This window comes from Morus notabilis, unplaced genomic scaffold (genome assembly GCF_000414095.1).
Source record: "Morus notabilis unplaced genomic scaffold, ASM41409v2 Scaffold511, whole genome shotgun sequence".
NCBI lineage: Eukaryota > Viridiplantae > Streptophyta > Magnoliopsida > Rosales > Moraceae > Morus > Morus notabilis.
The window spans coordinates 230,014-246,648 of NW_010366479.1; the positions used below are offsets into that span (position 1 = coordinate 230,014).

The 16,635-nt window shown below is 33.0% G+C and overlaps 1 protein-coding gene across 1 annotated transcript; it reads left to right on the plus strand.

Annotated features, from left to right (window-relative positions):
- The first annotated feature begins 1,786 nt into the window (after positions 1–1,786).
- Positions 1,787–4,959, plus strand: LOC21400857 (trihelix transcription factor GT-2). Its single transcript, XM_010110339.2, has 3 exons — positions 1,787–1,824; positions 2,029–2,439; positions 3,289–4,959. The coding sequence occupies exons 2-3, from the start codon at positions 2,090–2,092 to the stop codon at positions 4,772–4,774; spliced, it is 1,836 nt and encodes a 611-aa protein (XP_010108641.1). The 5' UTR covers positions 1,787–1,824; positions 2,029–2,089; the 3' UTR covers positions 4,775–4,959.
- The last annotated feature ends 11,676 nt before the right edge of the window (positions 4,960–16,635 follow it).

The window sequence follows — 16,635 nt, forward strand, 5'->3', positions numbered from 1 at the left end:
TTTTTTTGTGTGGTGGTTAAATAATATTCTATGGTTTATTTTTGTGTACCAGAATTGATATTCTTGTCCAAATTGAAGTACTCCAGGGCTGAAGCTAAGAAGCTTTTACAACCATACAAAATATAACTTCATCCTAATAAGTGCACCATACTGAAAGCACGTTGTGGGGCCATCCAAGTTATTGGAAGTTTTAGTTCGAATACACAAAATTTCAACAAATATATACACACATATATATATATATATATATATTTATATGTATTCTCACTTCCTTTGAATTCTAGTAACCCGGAGTGTCACGCCCCTAAAAGGGTTATAAAAGGGTAATCCAGAATAGTAGGCATTTCGTCTATATATGTATGTATAATGAAAATTACCAAACAATTGTGACAATAAATATTCTTCCAAGTACATCTTGCTATACATATTGCCATGACATATATACAAGATAATTTTTCACGATTGTCGAGGAACAAATTTCTTGTGTACTAATAACATTGGATACTCTGTATTGATTCAAAGTAAAAATTTAATTTCCCAAGTGAAATTAAATTCGTATATATATATATATATATATGTGTGTGTGTGTGTGTGTGTGTATTTCACTATCTAGAGAGCAAGTCATTTCAACCCACCAAGTGGCTTAATAATCATTGTCTTAAATATGAAAACTGAGTACTAGAGCAATGGCACGTTGTACTTGCATGCTCAGCAAGATTTACATAGCCAAAAAGCAAAAGGGGGGCATGTTCTTGACAGATCATATATCGTATATATAGTGCATATATAACATTTAACAACTCATGATAAAGCTACCATAACCTCTCTAATTATTTAATATATGGTCCCAAAAACTTTCAAATAATTTGCAAATCATGATGAAAATTATTGTGTGTAACATCTCAGCCCTCAAAAATTTTCCAAACACCATTTATTATGGTAGGTTGCAACCTAACTGAATTGGTCACTATTTACTTCCTTTCAATAAATGGCGTTGTCTAATTAGAATGACCTTTATCTAAACATGTTTTCATCAACAATATATACAATGATATTATCTTCTATAAGATAAGTTTAATTAGTTATAAATCAATTTTTTAAATTCCTCTCATATAGACGACTTACAAACCAAAATTATACAGGTATAACTACGTCAACATCTTTATTCCCTCTCTCCACGTGGCTGCACTATTGTGAGATCCACTCTCATCAAACCGTTGAGAACTATTGAATATATATATAATTAATGCGTGTATATACGAGTGTATACTTGTATACATACACGAATACATATATAAACAAATACATAATTCATCATTTTTTAAATGGCATTAAGAAAAAAGGTAATGCATAATTATTTAGGTCAATAAGGCGTAATGGGAGAGTAGAATGGTCATTTCTGTAAGGAATGTGTAGGCAACTACCACTGAAATCCAAAACCAAAACGCTCCCAATAGCAAAGCTGACCTACAAATGGGCCAACTCGTTTTATCCCCATCTCGTCGTTATCCATAGCTGTTCCCACTAATATTCGATTAATTTTATTTCAATTTCTTCATATGTAATAGGAAAAAAAATACCAATAATTAGTATATAGATGTATAATATTTCTCGTACAATAATTAATTCCAGTTTTACGGTTTTGTTTTCCCTCTCATAATTGTTGGTACCGAACTGTTGTACATTTATTCATGGTTTTATTCAACACATATGGAGATATATTGTATTGTATTGCAGCATTGCACCATTACACAAAAAAAAAAAAAAAAAATACTTGTTTATTCAACAAAAAAAGAAAAAACTGAAGATTCTGTAGCTTTTGGGGTACCCTAAAATCGCTCTTATTATGTGAATTAAAAAATTTTACGTTTTTTTTTTTAAATAACAGCAAAACCCACGTAAAGAAATAAAATATAAACAATCACCATCACGTTCCACCTACATAAAACCCAACAGAAATATTAACTTTTCTTCCCTTGTGACTAATGCATATATATAATTTTTTCCTTTCCTTTTCCTTTTCTTCAGCTGTAATTGCTACAGGGAAGGAGATCTAGCTAGCTACGTATAGACTTAAGGTATCTCGGCCATGGGAGACGCAAGTACTACTGCCACCGGCTCCGCCTTCGGAAGCTCCGGTGAGGCTGCCGCCGCCGCTGCGGCAGAGGAGGATCGTCATGAGGAAGTACTACTTCGACATGAAGAAAACGGCGACGGCGACGGTAACGGCGCAGGATCGGCCTTTTTAGTGAATAATTCGGCCGAAGAAGACGACAAGGAAGACAGAAATGTTGAAGACGGCGGTGACCGGAGTGACAATTTTGGCAGAAACCGGTGGCCGCGACAGGAAACCTTGGCGCTCTTGAAGATACGCTCTGATATGGATGCCACTTTTCGTGATTCAAGTCTCAAAGCTCCATTGTGGGAGGAGGTTTCTAGGTAATTTATTATTATTATTTTCTATTCAATTTTCTGTTTTGGGAGAGGAAATTAATTCTCCTTTAATTAGGTTTATGGAAATCTTCCGTGGTAAACAACATGCTCTTTCATCTTTTTTCCTTTAATTCTTATTTAGCTTGTTCAAATTTTTTTCTCATTTGATTTAAAGGGATTTTTAATTCGGTTGGATATGTGAACTAAAACTATATGAACATAATATAATCCTTCTAATTTCTTGTGGGGTTCATTTTCAGATTTATTAATTTCGTAATCCGGGTTTCTTTCGTTTCTTTATATATACTTGAATTCTTAAGCCAATTAATCTATTCAAGTTTTTCTTTTTGATTTTCCAAGTTTATAGCAACCAAGATTTTTTATTTTATATTCTATTAGACTTGAAAATTGTAAAACGATTCCATTCACTTTTTATTTATATTTTTTCCAAAGTTGTTAGCAACATATGAGTTTTGCATGGTTTCTTATATCAAGGGAAAATTTCAGTACATTATAAGGAAGAGAGTAAATAGAAAGGAATGAAATGTTCCCCAGATGGGAATTAAATGAGCTAGGAAAAGAATTTAAAAAGAATTATTAGGTAATGATCTGTTGTTGAATTCTCTTAATTATACATTTCCCATCTTTTTGATCAGATCATAATTTTTGTTATAGCTTTGCCTTGCCACTTCCTGTTGTTCCAATTATTGTGATGTTAAATATTTAGATATATTTATGCTTTTATATAATTCCATATTTTATGTGGTGAAGATTAAACAAACAATAATTTAAAAATATTATTGATTTTTTCATGAGCTTCTTTTACCATATTGTCATGTAACATTAAACCTTCAGGAAGCTAGCGGAGCTTGGTTACAAAAGAAGCGGCAAGAAGTGCAAAGAGAAGTTTGAGAACGTCTACAAGTACCACAGGAGGACCAAAGACGGCAGGACCGGAAAATCCGACGGTAAAACCTATCGGTTTTTCGATCAGTTAGAAGCTTTCGATCAAAACCACCATCCTCCACCACCACCACTACAAGCAGCAGCAAAAGTGCCCCATCAAGCCATAACAAACCCTCCAATAAGTACTAATGTCTCCCACAATATCTTTGTCAATCCAAACCCTACAAGTAATAATATCAGTATTACTTTGCCGCCGCCGCCGCCACCACCAACATCAACAACAAGTAATTCTTTGCCTTCACCACAAACAATAATCACAAAATCCATGATCACAAACCACAACAACAACATTAATGGCCTCCTTTTCTCGAGCCCCACCTCATCGTCGACGGCATCCGACGAGGAGTTTCAGGCGCGGCACAAGCGGAAGAGGAAGTGGAGGGACTTCTTCCGGAGGCTGACGAGGGAGGTCGTAAGGAAGCAGGAGGAGATGCATAAGAGGTTCCTGGAAACCGTTGCTAAATGCGAGCATGAGAGAACTGCCCGCGAAGAGGCTTGGCGGCTTCAGGAGATGGCGAGGATCAACCGCGAGCACGAGATTCTTCTCCAGGAGCGGTCCGCCGCTACGGCCAAAGACGCTGCTCTCATTGCGTTCTTGCAAAAAGTCTCTGGCGTCACACAAAATTTGCAGATAATAAGCACCGACAATGTCGCACTCTCAGTTCTCAACAACAGCATCAATAACAACCACCACAACAACAACACAAATAATCATACGATATCACTGCCAGCACCGCAGCCTGCTGCAAAGCAGGCCGCAACGGCAGCGCCACCGCATGTTAGGAGTTTGAGCACTACTTCCTCGAGTAGTTGGAGTTCTCGGTGGCCGAAAGCCGAGGTTGAGGCATTGATAAATTTGAGGACAAATCTTGATCTGAAGTACGAAGAGAACGTGCCGAAAGGGCCGCTTTGGGAGGATATATCGGCGGGGATGCGGCGGCTAGGGTATGACCGGAGCTCGAAGAGGTGCAAGGAGAAGTGGGAGAACATCAATAAGTATTTCAAGAAGGTGAAGGACAGCGACAAGAAGAGGTCGGATGATTCAAAAACCTGTCCATATTTTCACCAACTCGACGCAATATACAGAGAAAAATTGAAGAACATTGATCCGAAAGCTCAAGAAAACGGCGCACCACATCCGCAGCAGCCGCCGCCGCATTTCGGCATGGAGCCATTGATGGTCCAACCGGAGAGACAATGGCCTCTTCAAGAAGAAGAATATGATCAAGAGGAAGAAGTAGATAGAGACACTAGCAGTAGCACTGAGGTGGAAGATCAAGATCATGATGATCATGATAATCATCGCGAAGGTACTGGAGATGGCAGTTACGGGATAGTTTCCAACGTACAGTCTTCAATGGACATGGTTGAGTGAGACAAGATAACGAAGCTTCTTTTGGATCAGAGTAGGGGAGAGAGAGAGAGAGTTTGACGTAAAATGTGTCACTATTACCGGAAACTGTCCCAAGACATGATGGTAAAGGCATATTTTGAAGAGGATAAATGTGTAATCAAATTTAGGTATCAAACTCTTTCAGTAATATTGGGGGATTCTATGGTGGGGAGTGAAAAGATATTTAAATAATTATATTGCGTGTGTAAGTTATTTTTATATTTGTTTAAAATGATAAATCATAATATTCAAAATACGCAATGTCAATAACATTTATTCTTATCTTTTGAACTCTTGTAAATTAATTTTTGTTTATTGGTCTTTGAAAAAAGAAAATAAACATAATAAGATGATGCATTTGAATTTGGTGTGAATTTGCACCGAAATATTATTTCTAGGTGGGGCCAGATATCAACGAGTGTGTGTTAAATAAGATGGAGAATTCTGAAAGTCACTTATCAAACACAAATGGGTCTTTCTTTTAATTATTAGTGGGATCAAAGTGTTTGTTAATAATTCATATTTATATATTATATGAGAAAGACAGAGAGGCTAGTTTTGTATTTGTCTTTCTGTATCTTTCTGGTCATAAGAGGATGGGGATTCCACAACGCATGGGAGAATAAAATAGAATAATAATTGTATGTTTCTGTTGTATATCCTCATAAAAATGTGGAAGGTTTTCCTTTTTTAATATTTCTTCTAAAGGCTGAAGGAGCACTGTAAGCTCAGACTTTAAGGTATAAAATAATTTTAAAAAAATAGCTGCCAAAATGAATAAACACCACTAGTTAGACAATATTGTGACTAACATGATAGAGAGAGATTATTAAAAAAAAAAAAAAAGCGATAGAGAGAGAGAAACACTAATTTTCTTGCCCGAGTGGTTTAGAAGAAGAATGTCGATGTTAGTTAGGATCCTCTGAGAAAATATTAACAATATATGAAAAAGAGTTCACGTGTCAGATAGTGAATGCAGAGAGTGACAGAAAGAATATTGGGTGCTGACATTTCTCTAGTGCACAAACCCACTAGTATTGTTGTCGTAGTAAAATTTGTTTATTTATTTACAAACTAAATGATGTGACATCTATTCTATTATATTGTAATGATCAGCATAAAAAATGACTGTATATTGTATTTGAAGTGAGGACAAGACTACGAGTAACTGAAAATGTAGCATGATACTTAAGTATGTGAAATCTATAATTGTTATGATGTTTTCCTCGTGTGAGGCTAAGAATGTGGGGAATAATTATTTGTCCAATTAATATCGTAATGACATGCTAACATCCCTTTTAAGTTCTAACACTTCTACAAAAGTCAAATTAAAGCAAGAGAGAGGAATCTCTGCTATAACTATAAAGTTCACATATAGTTTTTAAATTCTTAATTAGTGAGAGTATTGAAAAAACACAAGACCCATTTATAATTGAGAGTGAATGTATTCCCAATAATCGCGATATTTTATTACATTTCTTATAATAGAATGAGTATATAATCAGGAGTAGATTTTATGTGAGTAGAAAAATTATAGTACTGCATTTTATTTGATTAGATAGATTTTTTTTTTAAAACTAATCCTTATTGGGTAAGAATTTGTCTTCCAATAATCAAGCAACCTCGCACCATGGAGCATATATGCACCTATCGAGCGAAGCCCTCTCATGTTCAATTCTTTTCATCAATCCTCACATATATGGCTTAAGCAATTAAATTCCATCTTTCATATCGATAGGGCTAATTAGCCCGATCAATATGAGCTAATATACACGGTGTGTTGCTAATGTGTAAGTGAATTAGGTATGAACCGGAGTTCGTAAGATTCAGAGTGGCATGTTTTGAAATGAGAACCTGGAGTAAAAATGTGTTATTTACGTAGGCTATTGGATTCAGAATCCAAGTTATTATGAATCCCATTAACACGTTTACTTTCTCATATACCTTTGAGCATATTTTTGTTATTAAGGACCCGTTTAGTTCGTTGATTCGAGTTGATATGTGACTTTACGTGAGAATTTTTTACTGTAGTAAAAAGATTAGATGTGACTGTTTCTAAGAGCTTTTTACTGTAACAAAACTCGAATCGGTGAAATGAACGGGACATAAAGTTATCTAATTATTTTGACTTGATTTTCTCATCCACAATCCTCTGGATCTTTTGGAGATTATTGAATTCATCTTGAAAATACTGATTCGTTGCCGTGAGCATGTCTCATGAAGTTGAGTGTGTAACTTTGACTTCTAAAGACGTCGTGTCTTCGTGAAGCTTCGACCATGGCGTAATAATTGCTCCCCAGCTTTGGAGGGTCTGATAGAGGCGTTCCAAGCTTTTTATAGGTCGAACTGATGACATGGTTTTTCTTCTTTATTAAGCTTGGCCGTTAAGTTTTTAGACAGACCGCCATGATGATGCCTCGTCATAAGAGGTGTCTCGAAGAGTGCGGCAATCACGTTGGTCTTGTCAACCGTCAAGTTGCTATTTCTTTCTTGTGACAATTATTCATCACTGCATTCAAGGGTACGCATCACACTAAGGTTCCAATAGTATGATTAAATTCTTTGATTATATGTTCAAAGTTCATAAATAAAAGATATAATTTCATAAGACTATAATGAATTTTTAGTTCACAAGTTGTAAATAATGTTGGGTATCTTATTTTGATAAGATTGTGGCTTAATTTGTCCTTCCGAATTTTATAGTCCCATAGATATTTTTGTAGGGAGTGTATATATAGCAAGAAATTGTGCTCCATTAAAGATGAAAAGGCCCCACAAGATGGAATGGTCATTATCCATAAATACGATTGCCTAGATATAATATTCTAATACTATTTGTCACAGTTGCACACAGCATATGTAAGAGGTAAATATAAAAGCTTCTTCTTCGGTTGCCATCACACACATGCACTCACTACCAGAAAAAAAAAAAAAAAAAAAAAAAAAGGTTTTTCTTTTAACTTTTTTTTCCCTCATTCATTCACCTTAAATCCAGTATTTCAGTGAGTAGGATAAGCTTTTTTCTCTCTTCTTCTTGGGCTCATCATCATCAGCATTTTGGAAGTAGTACCATTAATGTGACTGTGCGCACTGCGTGTCCACAGTTATTAGACCAATGACTTGTCTTGATCACCATCCTAACGGCATCTCAAACCGAAAAACAAAAAAAGGAGAATGCTCAAATACAAATTCTATTACAGACTCTATTTCAGATGTTAATACTTTTATTCGTCACTTTCACTTTAGCTTTTTTAAATCAACACACTTAATAATAAGTCACCTTTTCTAATCATATTTACAAGACTGTCATCCATATCTTTTTTAAGTCTGTAAACACTTTCTTTTTATACCTGTATTTTTATTCATTTTTTAACCCATTTAATACGTAAATAAGTTAAATAACATAGGTTGATGTCTTTGCTGACTCAACACCCACGCGCGGTTACGCATGGTGGTCCGACTATCTTACTCGACCCAGCTTTGCTTAGTCGGGTCTCCTAGATGGTTGCTCTATATTTGAAATAGAGTATGTATTTAGCACTCTCAATGAAAAACATATAAACAAGAAAAGAATATGGAAAGAAAAAATTGGTTTTTTTTAGTTGTTTTTGTTAGTTTCTTATTCAAGAATTAATTTACAAGTTTTTTTTTTTTTTTTTTTTTTTTTACAAGTATGTTCAATATTCATAGCTGGAACTTGGGTCTTGGAATATTACCAGCTTCTTATAAACTAACTCCCTCACATCATATTCTCTATACATATTGATATATATGTTATGATTATATGATTCTTGAGTGCCATTTTATATAAATAAAAAGTCACTTATATCTCCACAAAATGAGAAGTCACTTAATTCACTCACCTTTTCTTATGTCAAATATTCTAAGTACTTCAAAATTCTTGTATCCCCATTTTCATTTTTGAATTTATTTTTCTTCCTCCTCGTTTCCTCTACTCTTTGTTTAGGACTATGAAACCTCCTATTTTTTAATCTTAGGCCTCTGCAATTTTACAACTTTTTTTTTTTTTGGTTCTTTTAAAGAAAGAAATTGTCCAACTTTGAAAAGTTTAACAATGATTTTGTACCCCTTCAAAAGGGAAAATGGTGAACCAAATAGAAAATCAATCATTATGATGCCATTTTATTAGTATCTATGAAACCTTAATGGAAATGATTCAAGTTTTGTTCAATAATTTGATGATCAACCCATGGACCATATCCAATGCAAATGAGTACGAATCAGCCAATCATATATGCAGGTGAGATGATTAAAGTAGACTTATATATAAAAACTAGGTCTTATTCGCTATTTAACCTTTATTTTAACGATTTTTAATTACAAATTTTATTTGATGACACCAATTTCTGCAGTACAAAACGCTAAACAAGAATCGATAACATCATGCAGAAACGATTTCGAATTATAAACATAGAGATACACTAATTTTATATTATAAATACATATGTATATATACTGAGATAAGCTATGAAAAGTGTTATTTGATATTCTCAATTCGTTTTGTTACTTCTTCGATCCATCGCTTTTTCGGTGCATGCTGAGAGTTTTTATAGAATCAATTTGAAGGTTAATTCCAATTCTCCTTTCAATTTCATTACAATTTGATCGATCGCATGTTGCTAAGAGAATGAATAGACAATCTTGGACCGATCTAGTGGACGAATTTTCAGAAAATCAAAGCCTAAAAGAACAATTAAATATTGAATCAGAAAGAGACATAAATAGTTGCTTTGGGCTCTTAGAAATTTTGTAAATCTTGATATTTTGAAGGGGAAAAAAAAAGTGAACATCAATCAGGAGAAGAAAATTTCACCATATGTGCTTAGAGCTCATAGTGTGGGAACGGTTTTAAAATGTGAAAATGTTTAGTTTTTTTGCTAGTTTTTTTTATTATTATTCTTAATTTTATTTTGCTTGCCTTTGGTTTTATTTTCCTTTTTATTTTTAGGCTTTTTATGTTTAAGCTTTGCGAGACTTATTTTTTTAAATGAAGTTTCTGCTTATAGACAAAAAAAAATTCTTTGACACAATGATCACACCTTAGATTCGTCCACATGTTTATTATTTCAACAATATAATCCTTTGTTTGGTTGAGAAAAGGGAAACAAGAATTAGGGCGAGAAAAATGAGAGTTTCTTTAGTATGATCAATAAAAATAAACTATCAGTAGTTTTAGTTTTTATTTTTTTAACCTTTAAATTTATATTAAAAACTATCTGTTTTTCATATTTTTTTTTAATTTAATGTGATTTTAATTAAATTTAAAAAATAAAAAAAAATTAAACCTATTAGTATGTTGGCCTAGTAGATAAATTCTCGAGTAAAATTGGTTATTCGGTAGAAATGAAGAAAGCTGGAGGGAATAGAAAAATAGTGACAGGAAGCCAAACCAATAGGGTCCACCTAATGGCTAGTCTATTCTTCCATTTTGTAGAGGCACAAAAAGGGATAAAAGAGAATCTTTTCTATGACAATCCAAAAAATGCATGATTGTCCTTATCATTTATTAATAGGTAATTGACACTATTAGTTTTTAACCTCTTTAACATGTTACACTTTGGGCCAGCTTTTTTTAATTTTGGCAAAGAAGTCCGTAAATTCTACGAATGTTAGTAATTAAGGTTCTGTTTATTTTATCGATTTGAGTTTAAAATTTAAGTTGTGTTATAATAAAAAAAATTCTCAGAAACAGTCATATCTAACTTTTTTATTACAGTAATAAATATTCACATAAAGTCACGTTTTAACTCGAATTAAAAATTTAAATCAACGAACTAAACGAATCATAGATGTAATCGGAGGAGATGGATTGGTCAAGCTGGTAGATGTCATCGAAGAAGAAGGCAAGCAGATCTGATCCGAGGAGGAAATCAGAGGAGGCGAGCAGATATGATCGGAGGATGAAATTGACACGCGAGAACGGCGCTGCGGGGGCTTGTGAGCAAGGAGGGCTCCTTAGAAGAAGACGGCGTTGAAGGTTCAAATTTAGAAATAAAAAAACCAAAAAAAAGTATCAAATTAATGAAAAATAAAAAGAAAAACATAAACTTATCATATCTGAAAAAATTTCAAAGGAGGCACTAATGGTGTGGGGTTGGATTTAGTGTCGGCAAAATGGCGTGAGTTGGACGGCATAAGGCGGCCTCGACCTCCCGACGTTGGGAGGGGCTCGATTTTGGGGTGGCAAAGGGGGTTTCAATCACGTGGCGGTAGCGGCGACTCGATCTCATGAGATGTGAGGAGGTTGATCTCGCTACGAGGGTGAGAGGGGGCTCGATTCATGACGACGAGGTGGGACTGTTACTTTTTCTTTTTTTCTTTTTTTTTTTCCTCTTTGTTTCCGAAAATTGAATATCTGTGTTCTCTTCTCTTTAGGTGTTCAAGGAAACTTTGTTCAAGTTTTGATGATCTGAAACTTCAAATGCTAAACATTGGTCCAAGCTTCTGCTTCTTCTTCTTATTTTTATTTTTTTATATATATAGGATCTTTAGTCCAAGCTTTGTATTTTATTAAAGTATTTGTTTGTTGTTCTTAGCAACAAATTATAAATGACGTTAGAGAAAGCATTTTCGGTTTTTCTAATTCTATTTGCTTCAAAAAGTTTATTGTTCTGAAGATGGTAAGGGAGGAGTTCAGAGCTTTTTAAATATATATATATAAAACTAATTTTTTTCTTTGGTTTAAGGGAATTATGGTCTTTTATTGAAAATGAGAGTCATGTGATGAGTTCTGTGTCAGAATATGTTAAAAACTTAACGAAATTTAACGAAAAGGGTTTAATGGTCAAAATTTGTAGAGTTTATGAACCTTTTAGCCAAAATTAAAAAGAAAAAAAGGACTAATAATGTCAATTACTCTTTATTAATTTATGTCACACAATCGCAAAATAGTTAATATTAAATTATGGGGCGTCCCCTGCGCCCATTGTCCTCATCTTGATTTAATTTTAGCCTCTCTCCTCCCTGTTTTCCGCCTGGCCAACTAAACATGGCCTAAAATATAACTCTCACTGTCTTAAGTCGTAACAAGCATTTTGGCGTTTAGTGAAAATATCGTTATTACATCATCTTGGACATCAGCATGGCTGAAATTCTCATGGGCATTTAATACACACTTTTAGTAATCGTGACCATCAACTACATTAACGTCTCATTATATATATATTAACTACATATAACTCTTTCAAATGTTATAAAAAGTTATTCATATTAAAATACTGCAAAAATTTTCAACACCTCAAGCCAACTTTTCCCCGCCGATAATACACATTTTCATCCGTTAGATAAGAATTAAACGTTCATGGTGATATTACCTCACAAAAACAAAAATACACCTAATTGCACAAAATCAAATTTATTAAACCCTAAAAAAAAAAAACAATAAAGACCCTTTGTCTTCTAAGATCTGAAAAAATTCAAATATTGGTGAGTGGGATGCGCCGGGTTAGTGAATCGTAACCCACTCATGATGTAACACTCCATAACTCCATCTTGGATTCTTATGAAATTTTATGGTAAGTTTTATGATTATTATGTGTTTATAATTTTCTCATCATAATTAAAGGAATTTAGATGTTCTAAACTCACGTGTCACCCACAGAATTATCGTCTGAGGGTCAATTTTTCCCAAAAATATTAATTGGACTAAAACTTAGTGAATTAAATTCCATATGAAATTTCTAATATCGGATTCTTAATCAAAGCATCAAAATTAATCAAGAGTAGAATTTTTATAAAGATTTTATTTCGGGACAAAATTTATAATTTTACCAAAATACAGAATCGAATCGTAATTGTTTGAAAATATGGGACCGAAAATGCAATTATAAAAATATGTGGGTCAAAATAGAAAAGCTGATGGAGTTTCTAAAATTTTCTGATTGGTTGTTTGAGAGTTACCATACACCACAACCAATAGAAATTTAGTTGGATTGAAAATTAAAATTAAAAAGAAAAAGAGAAGATGACATGTCGATTATTTTCCAAAGCTCAGACATATTATGCTCTCTCACTCCCTCTCTTACTCTTCCCTCTGAAAAACAAAAGAATTTCGTAACTATGTAGAAGAGCCATAGAAAACCCACAAAATCATTCAAAACTCTAATTTTACACGAAAACATTTCTCCCAACTCACAGTACTAACATCCCCCTTTGATTTTACTTGAGTTAGAGATGATTTTTGAGTACTAAAAACCTCTCAAATATTTGGTTCAAGCCCCAATATCAGAACAGAAGATTGTAAATCTATTTTGTTTAGTCGTCCTTACCAAAACTTGTCCATTGATCAATTTATTTTAGTGGGTGAGTTCTAATCCATTTTTAAATGATTGTACATGATATTTTACTCCTTTAAATCCACTATTCCAGCCAAACATGTTTCTCCCAATTCAAGCCACGAATTCATCATCAAAGTGAAGCCAAACTTTATCGTTTCTTCAAGGGTGAGAGTCCTCAATCTTTAAAAATCGTGAGATTGAATTAGAATTTGTATTTTGATGATCGAGTTTAATTTTTATGATCATTAAGTTTATTTTTAGCTGTTTGAAGTCTGCATGCTATATGTTTGACAAAATCATTATGAATACGTTTCTATGATCAGTTATGAAGTTTCAATTTTTCTGGTTAATTTATAAATTATTTTGCCTCAGTTGATATATATTTTTTAATTAAAGTAGACATCTTAAGCTTTAAGTGGGCTTTGGAATCACTAAAAATTGCTTTTTCTAGAATTAGTTATGATTTTTACAAGTTCATGCAAAACTCTGTCAATTTCTTGACGGAAATTTTTAATATGGATTACGAGTTGTTTTTGATGAGCTTAATAAATCTAAAACCAAGCTTATAATTCTCTAAAGAAAGCTCTATGAGTCTACTTTGATTGGGCTGTAGTCCTGTATTTTTGTTATCTACCTATAATATGTCATGAATATTTTTGCAAGAGTCGATAGATCTGTCCTTTTATAAAAGATTGTTTATGATCAACATTTGTGCTATTAAATATGGAGTTGATACTTTGATATTAAAGATTGGTTAAATTCACACTTCGGTTCTACTCTACTAGACATCGGGGCCCAGATTATGCTTTTTTTTTTTTGTGGTTATGTGGAGTTTCTTATAGTTAAAGAACTAACTCTGTAGATATTTGAATATCTATAAGTATGTATGAAATTTTGTTATTATGTTTGATGACAAATGGTTTATTTCAATGATGGAAAGTTGAAAATCCTATTGTTTATGCTAGATTATATTTTGTTTAATAAAATTGAGATTTTAATTGGTTTTGTTGAAAATCCGATTATTGATGCTCGATTATATTTTTGACAATATCGAATGATAACAAAAGCTCATGTTATGAGTTGGTGTTCTTTCGATTTTCTAAAAAATAAAATGATATCTATAAGAATTAAGGACTTTAAATTAAATATTTTGGTTTGATGGATTTTCTTTTAAGAAAATTATGGTTATATTATTAATAAAGTAGTTAGTTTTGCTTTATTAAGTTATGGACAATGTTATTAAATTCCAAAGAGTATTCCTAAACTTCGAACCACGTTTTTCGAAACAATAGGTGAGATTGTAATTACGAGTCTTTGATTAAGATATGAAAGAGGAAACAATAGGGTTTCCTATTCTTAGGAATTTGTTAGCAACTCTAGAGTTTTGTAACACTCTTAAAAGATTTTGTAACGCTCCAATTAACGAGAAATATTTCCTAAAGTTAGGTGACCACCTAATCATTGTGCATACATTTGGGATATATGAATGCTCAAAGTAAAGTACTCGTTTACAGCACAAGTGATGCTTGCAATTTACTTATGACTTTGTTTGCCATTACTACGTATGGATGTCATGATTGTTTATGACAGTATGAAAGATGATTATAATTATGCCTCATGGACTATTTTTATTGTTTATCATGCCACTCATGAATTTTCATGATCAATGAACTTGACATGAAAATATTCAAATTTCTTGTGATGTTTTATGCTCATTTATTAGCTACAATGGATATGATGGTATTGTCTTAATGAATAGTATCTGAGTGGATATGAGTATTAATAATGGAACCATGTGTTATGTTAACTACAATAATGCAAATGACATGGTAAAATAAAATGCTAGTATGCTTAATATAATTATGTGAGCATCTAAGAAACATGTGTGATATATAAAGTAGCATGACAAGATAGAGCATGATTTTATTGGCATGATATTTAAGTATGAACATTGACATATAGTATGATATGATTAGTTTCACATATTAGTGGATACGGCCAGTCCATTAGAGAAACTAATATGATAGTTATGATTTAATTAAGTCCGTTAGATCGACTTTATAACGATCGTTGGATCTGTGATTTAGTCACGGTGTTGAATTTCATGAGCCTCGGTCGGGCAAGAATGGATAAAATTCCGTGAATACCCACGTTACCGCTTATGTGAATGCCAATAGATTACAACTCCGGTGTGATAAGCACGCCACATATAACTAGGGGCACACTCCTAGAAGCCGAGTTCAATTTGTTAAATGGTACGCAAGGTCTATATGTGTGATTCCTTAGACCCATTGGCCTAGAGTCTAGGATAGCCACACAATTGAGCATCAACCAGCATAAGGTAGTCCCACGGGCCCATTAGTACATGCATGTTAGGATACTAGTCTATTAAGTATGTGATATGTTATGCACATTGTTATGACATAATAATATTATGCTACGAGTTATTATAGAATGATTAGTTCATGATAGTGTATGCTATGAGATTATGTTATGAATATGAGAGTATGATACGACATGACAGGACTATAGCATGATAAGACCATGTTGATTTGAAGTATGTATTGTTAGGAATGGTGTCCTAGAAGCATGAGATGTAATAGGATATTTATTATTTATTTAATAAAAGAGTTTATTCATTATTTTATATGCATATATTTATGAATGTTTTATGAATATCAATAAAAATTCTATGATTATTTATATAACCTTAAACATTGTATATAAGTGTTATATACAAGAGGATAATGTTTAAAGATAATAATAAAAAAGTAATGTTCATAATGAATTTAATTAAAGTTTAGAATCTTTAATTAAAATACTATTTATACATGTCATTCCCATTTAGAATGGAACGGTGTTATCCGCACTGTCAATATGGCGAGATATTGAATGAGTGTATTTTGCATAATGAGATTATGTGGAACAAGGACACAGACACAATATGAATTTCTAATAATTCCGTTAAGTATAGAAATTCTAATTGAGTCTACCGATGGTCATATATAGAATGATCTTAATTCTGAGTTCTTAACAGACTCCTATTTATGGATTTGTGTCTTTTGATTTACTCGGTACGGATTCTGAGATCCTGAATCCTATTCCTTGTATTTTGGAGACATGATGAAGTAGGTAGCCGGGAATGTTATTACACGAGATGGAATCCATTCCTTCTTAAGAAAGAAGTAGATAAATAATTCTCTTGAGGGTTGATTCGGTACTTGGACCAGTAGGAGCTCCGATTCATGAATGTGTTTATGAATCACTGTCCATTAGAGAATTAATGGTACTCAAGGATAAAGAAGTAATTAGAGAGGTCAACGGATTTTACCGTGCTCTAATTATGAATTATTTATGGAGGATTGATCTATATGCAATGACTATATCAAATGGACACTTCACAGTTTAGAAGTAATTTATATCTATAATTTCGAGAGTGCAATTCCAAATTTATAGTGGAGTAACTATTGGAATTAATAGAATTAATTAATTAAAGTGTTTAATTGATTATTAATTTTATTGGAGCTCGGGATTATAGGTCCATTA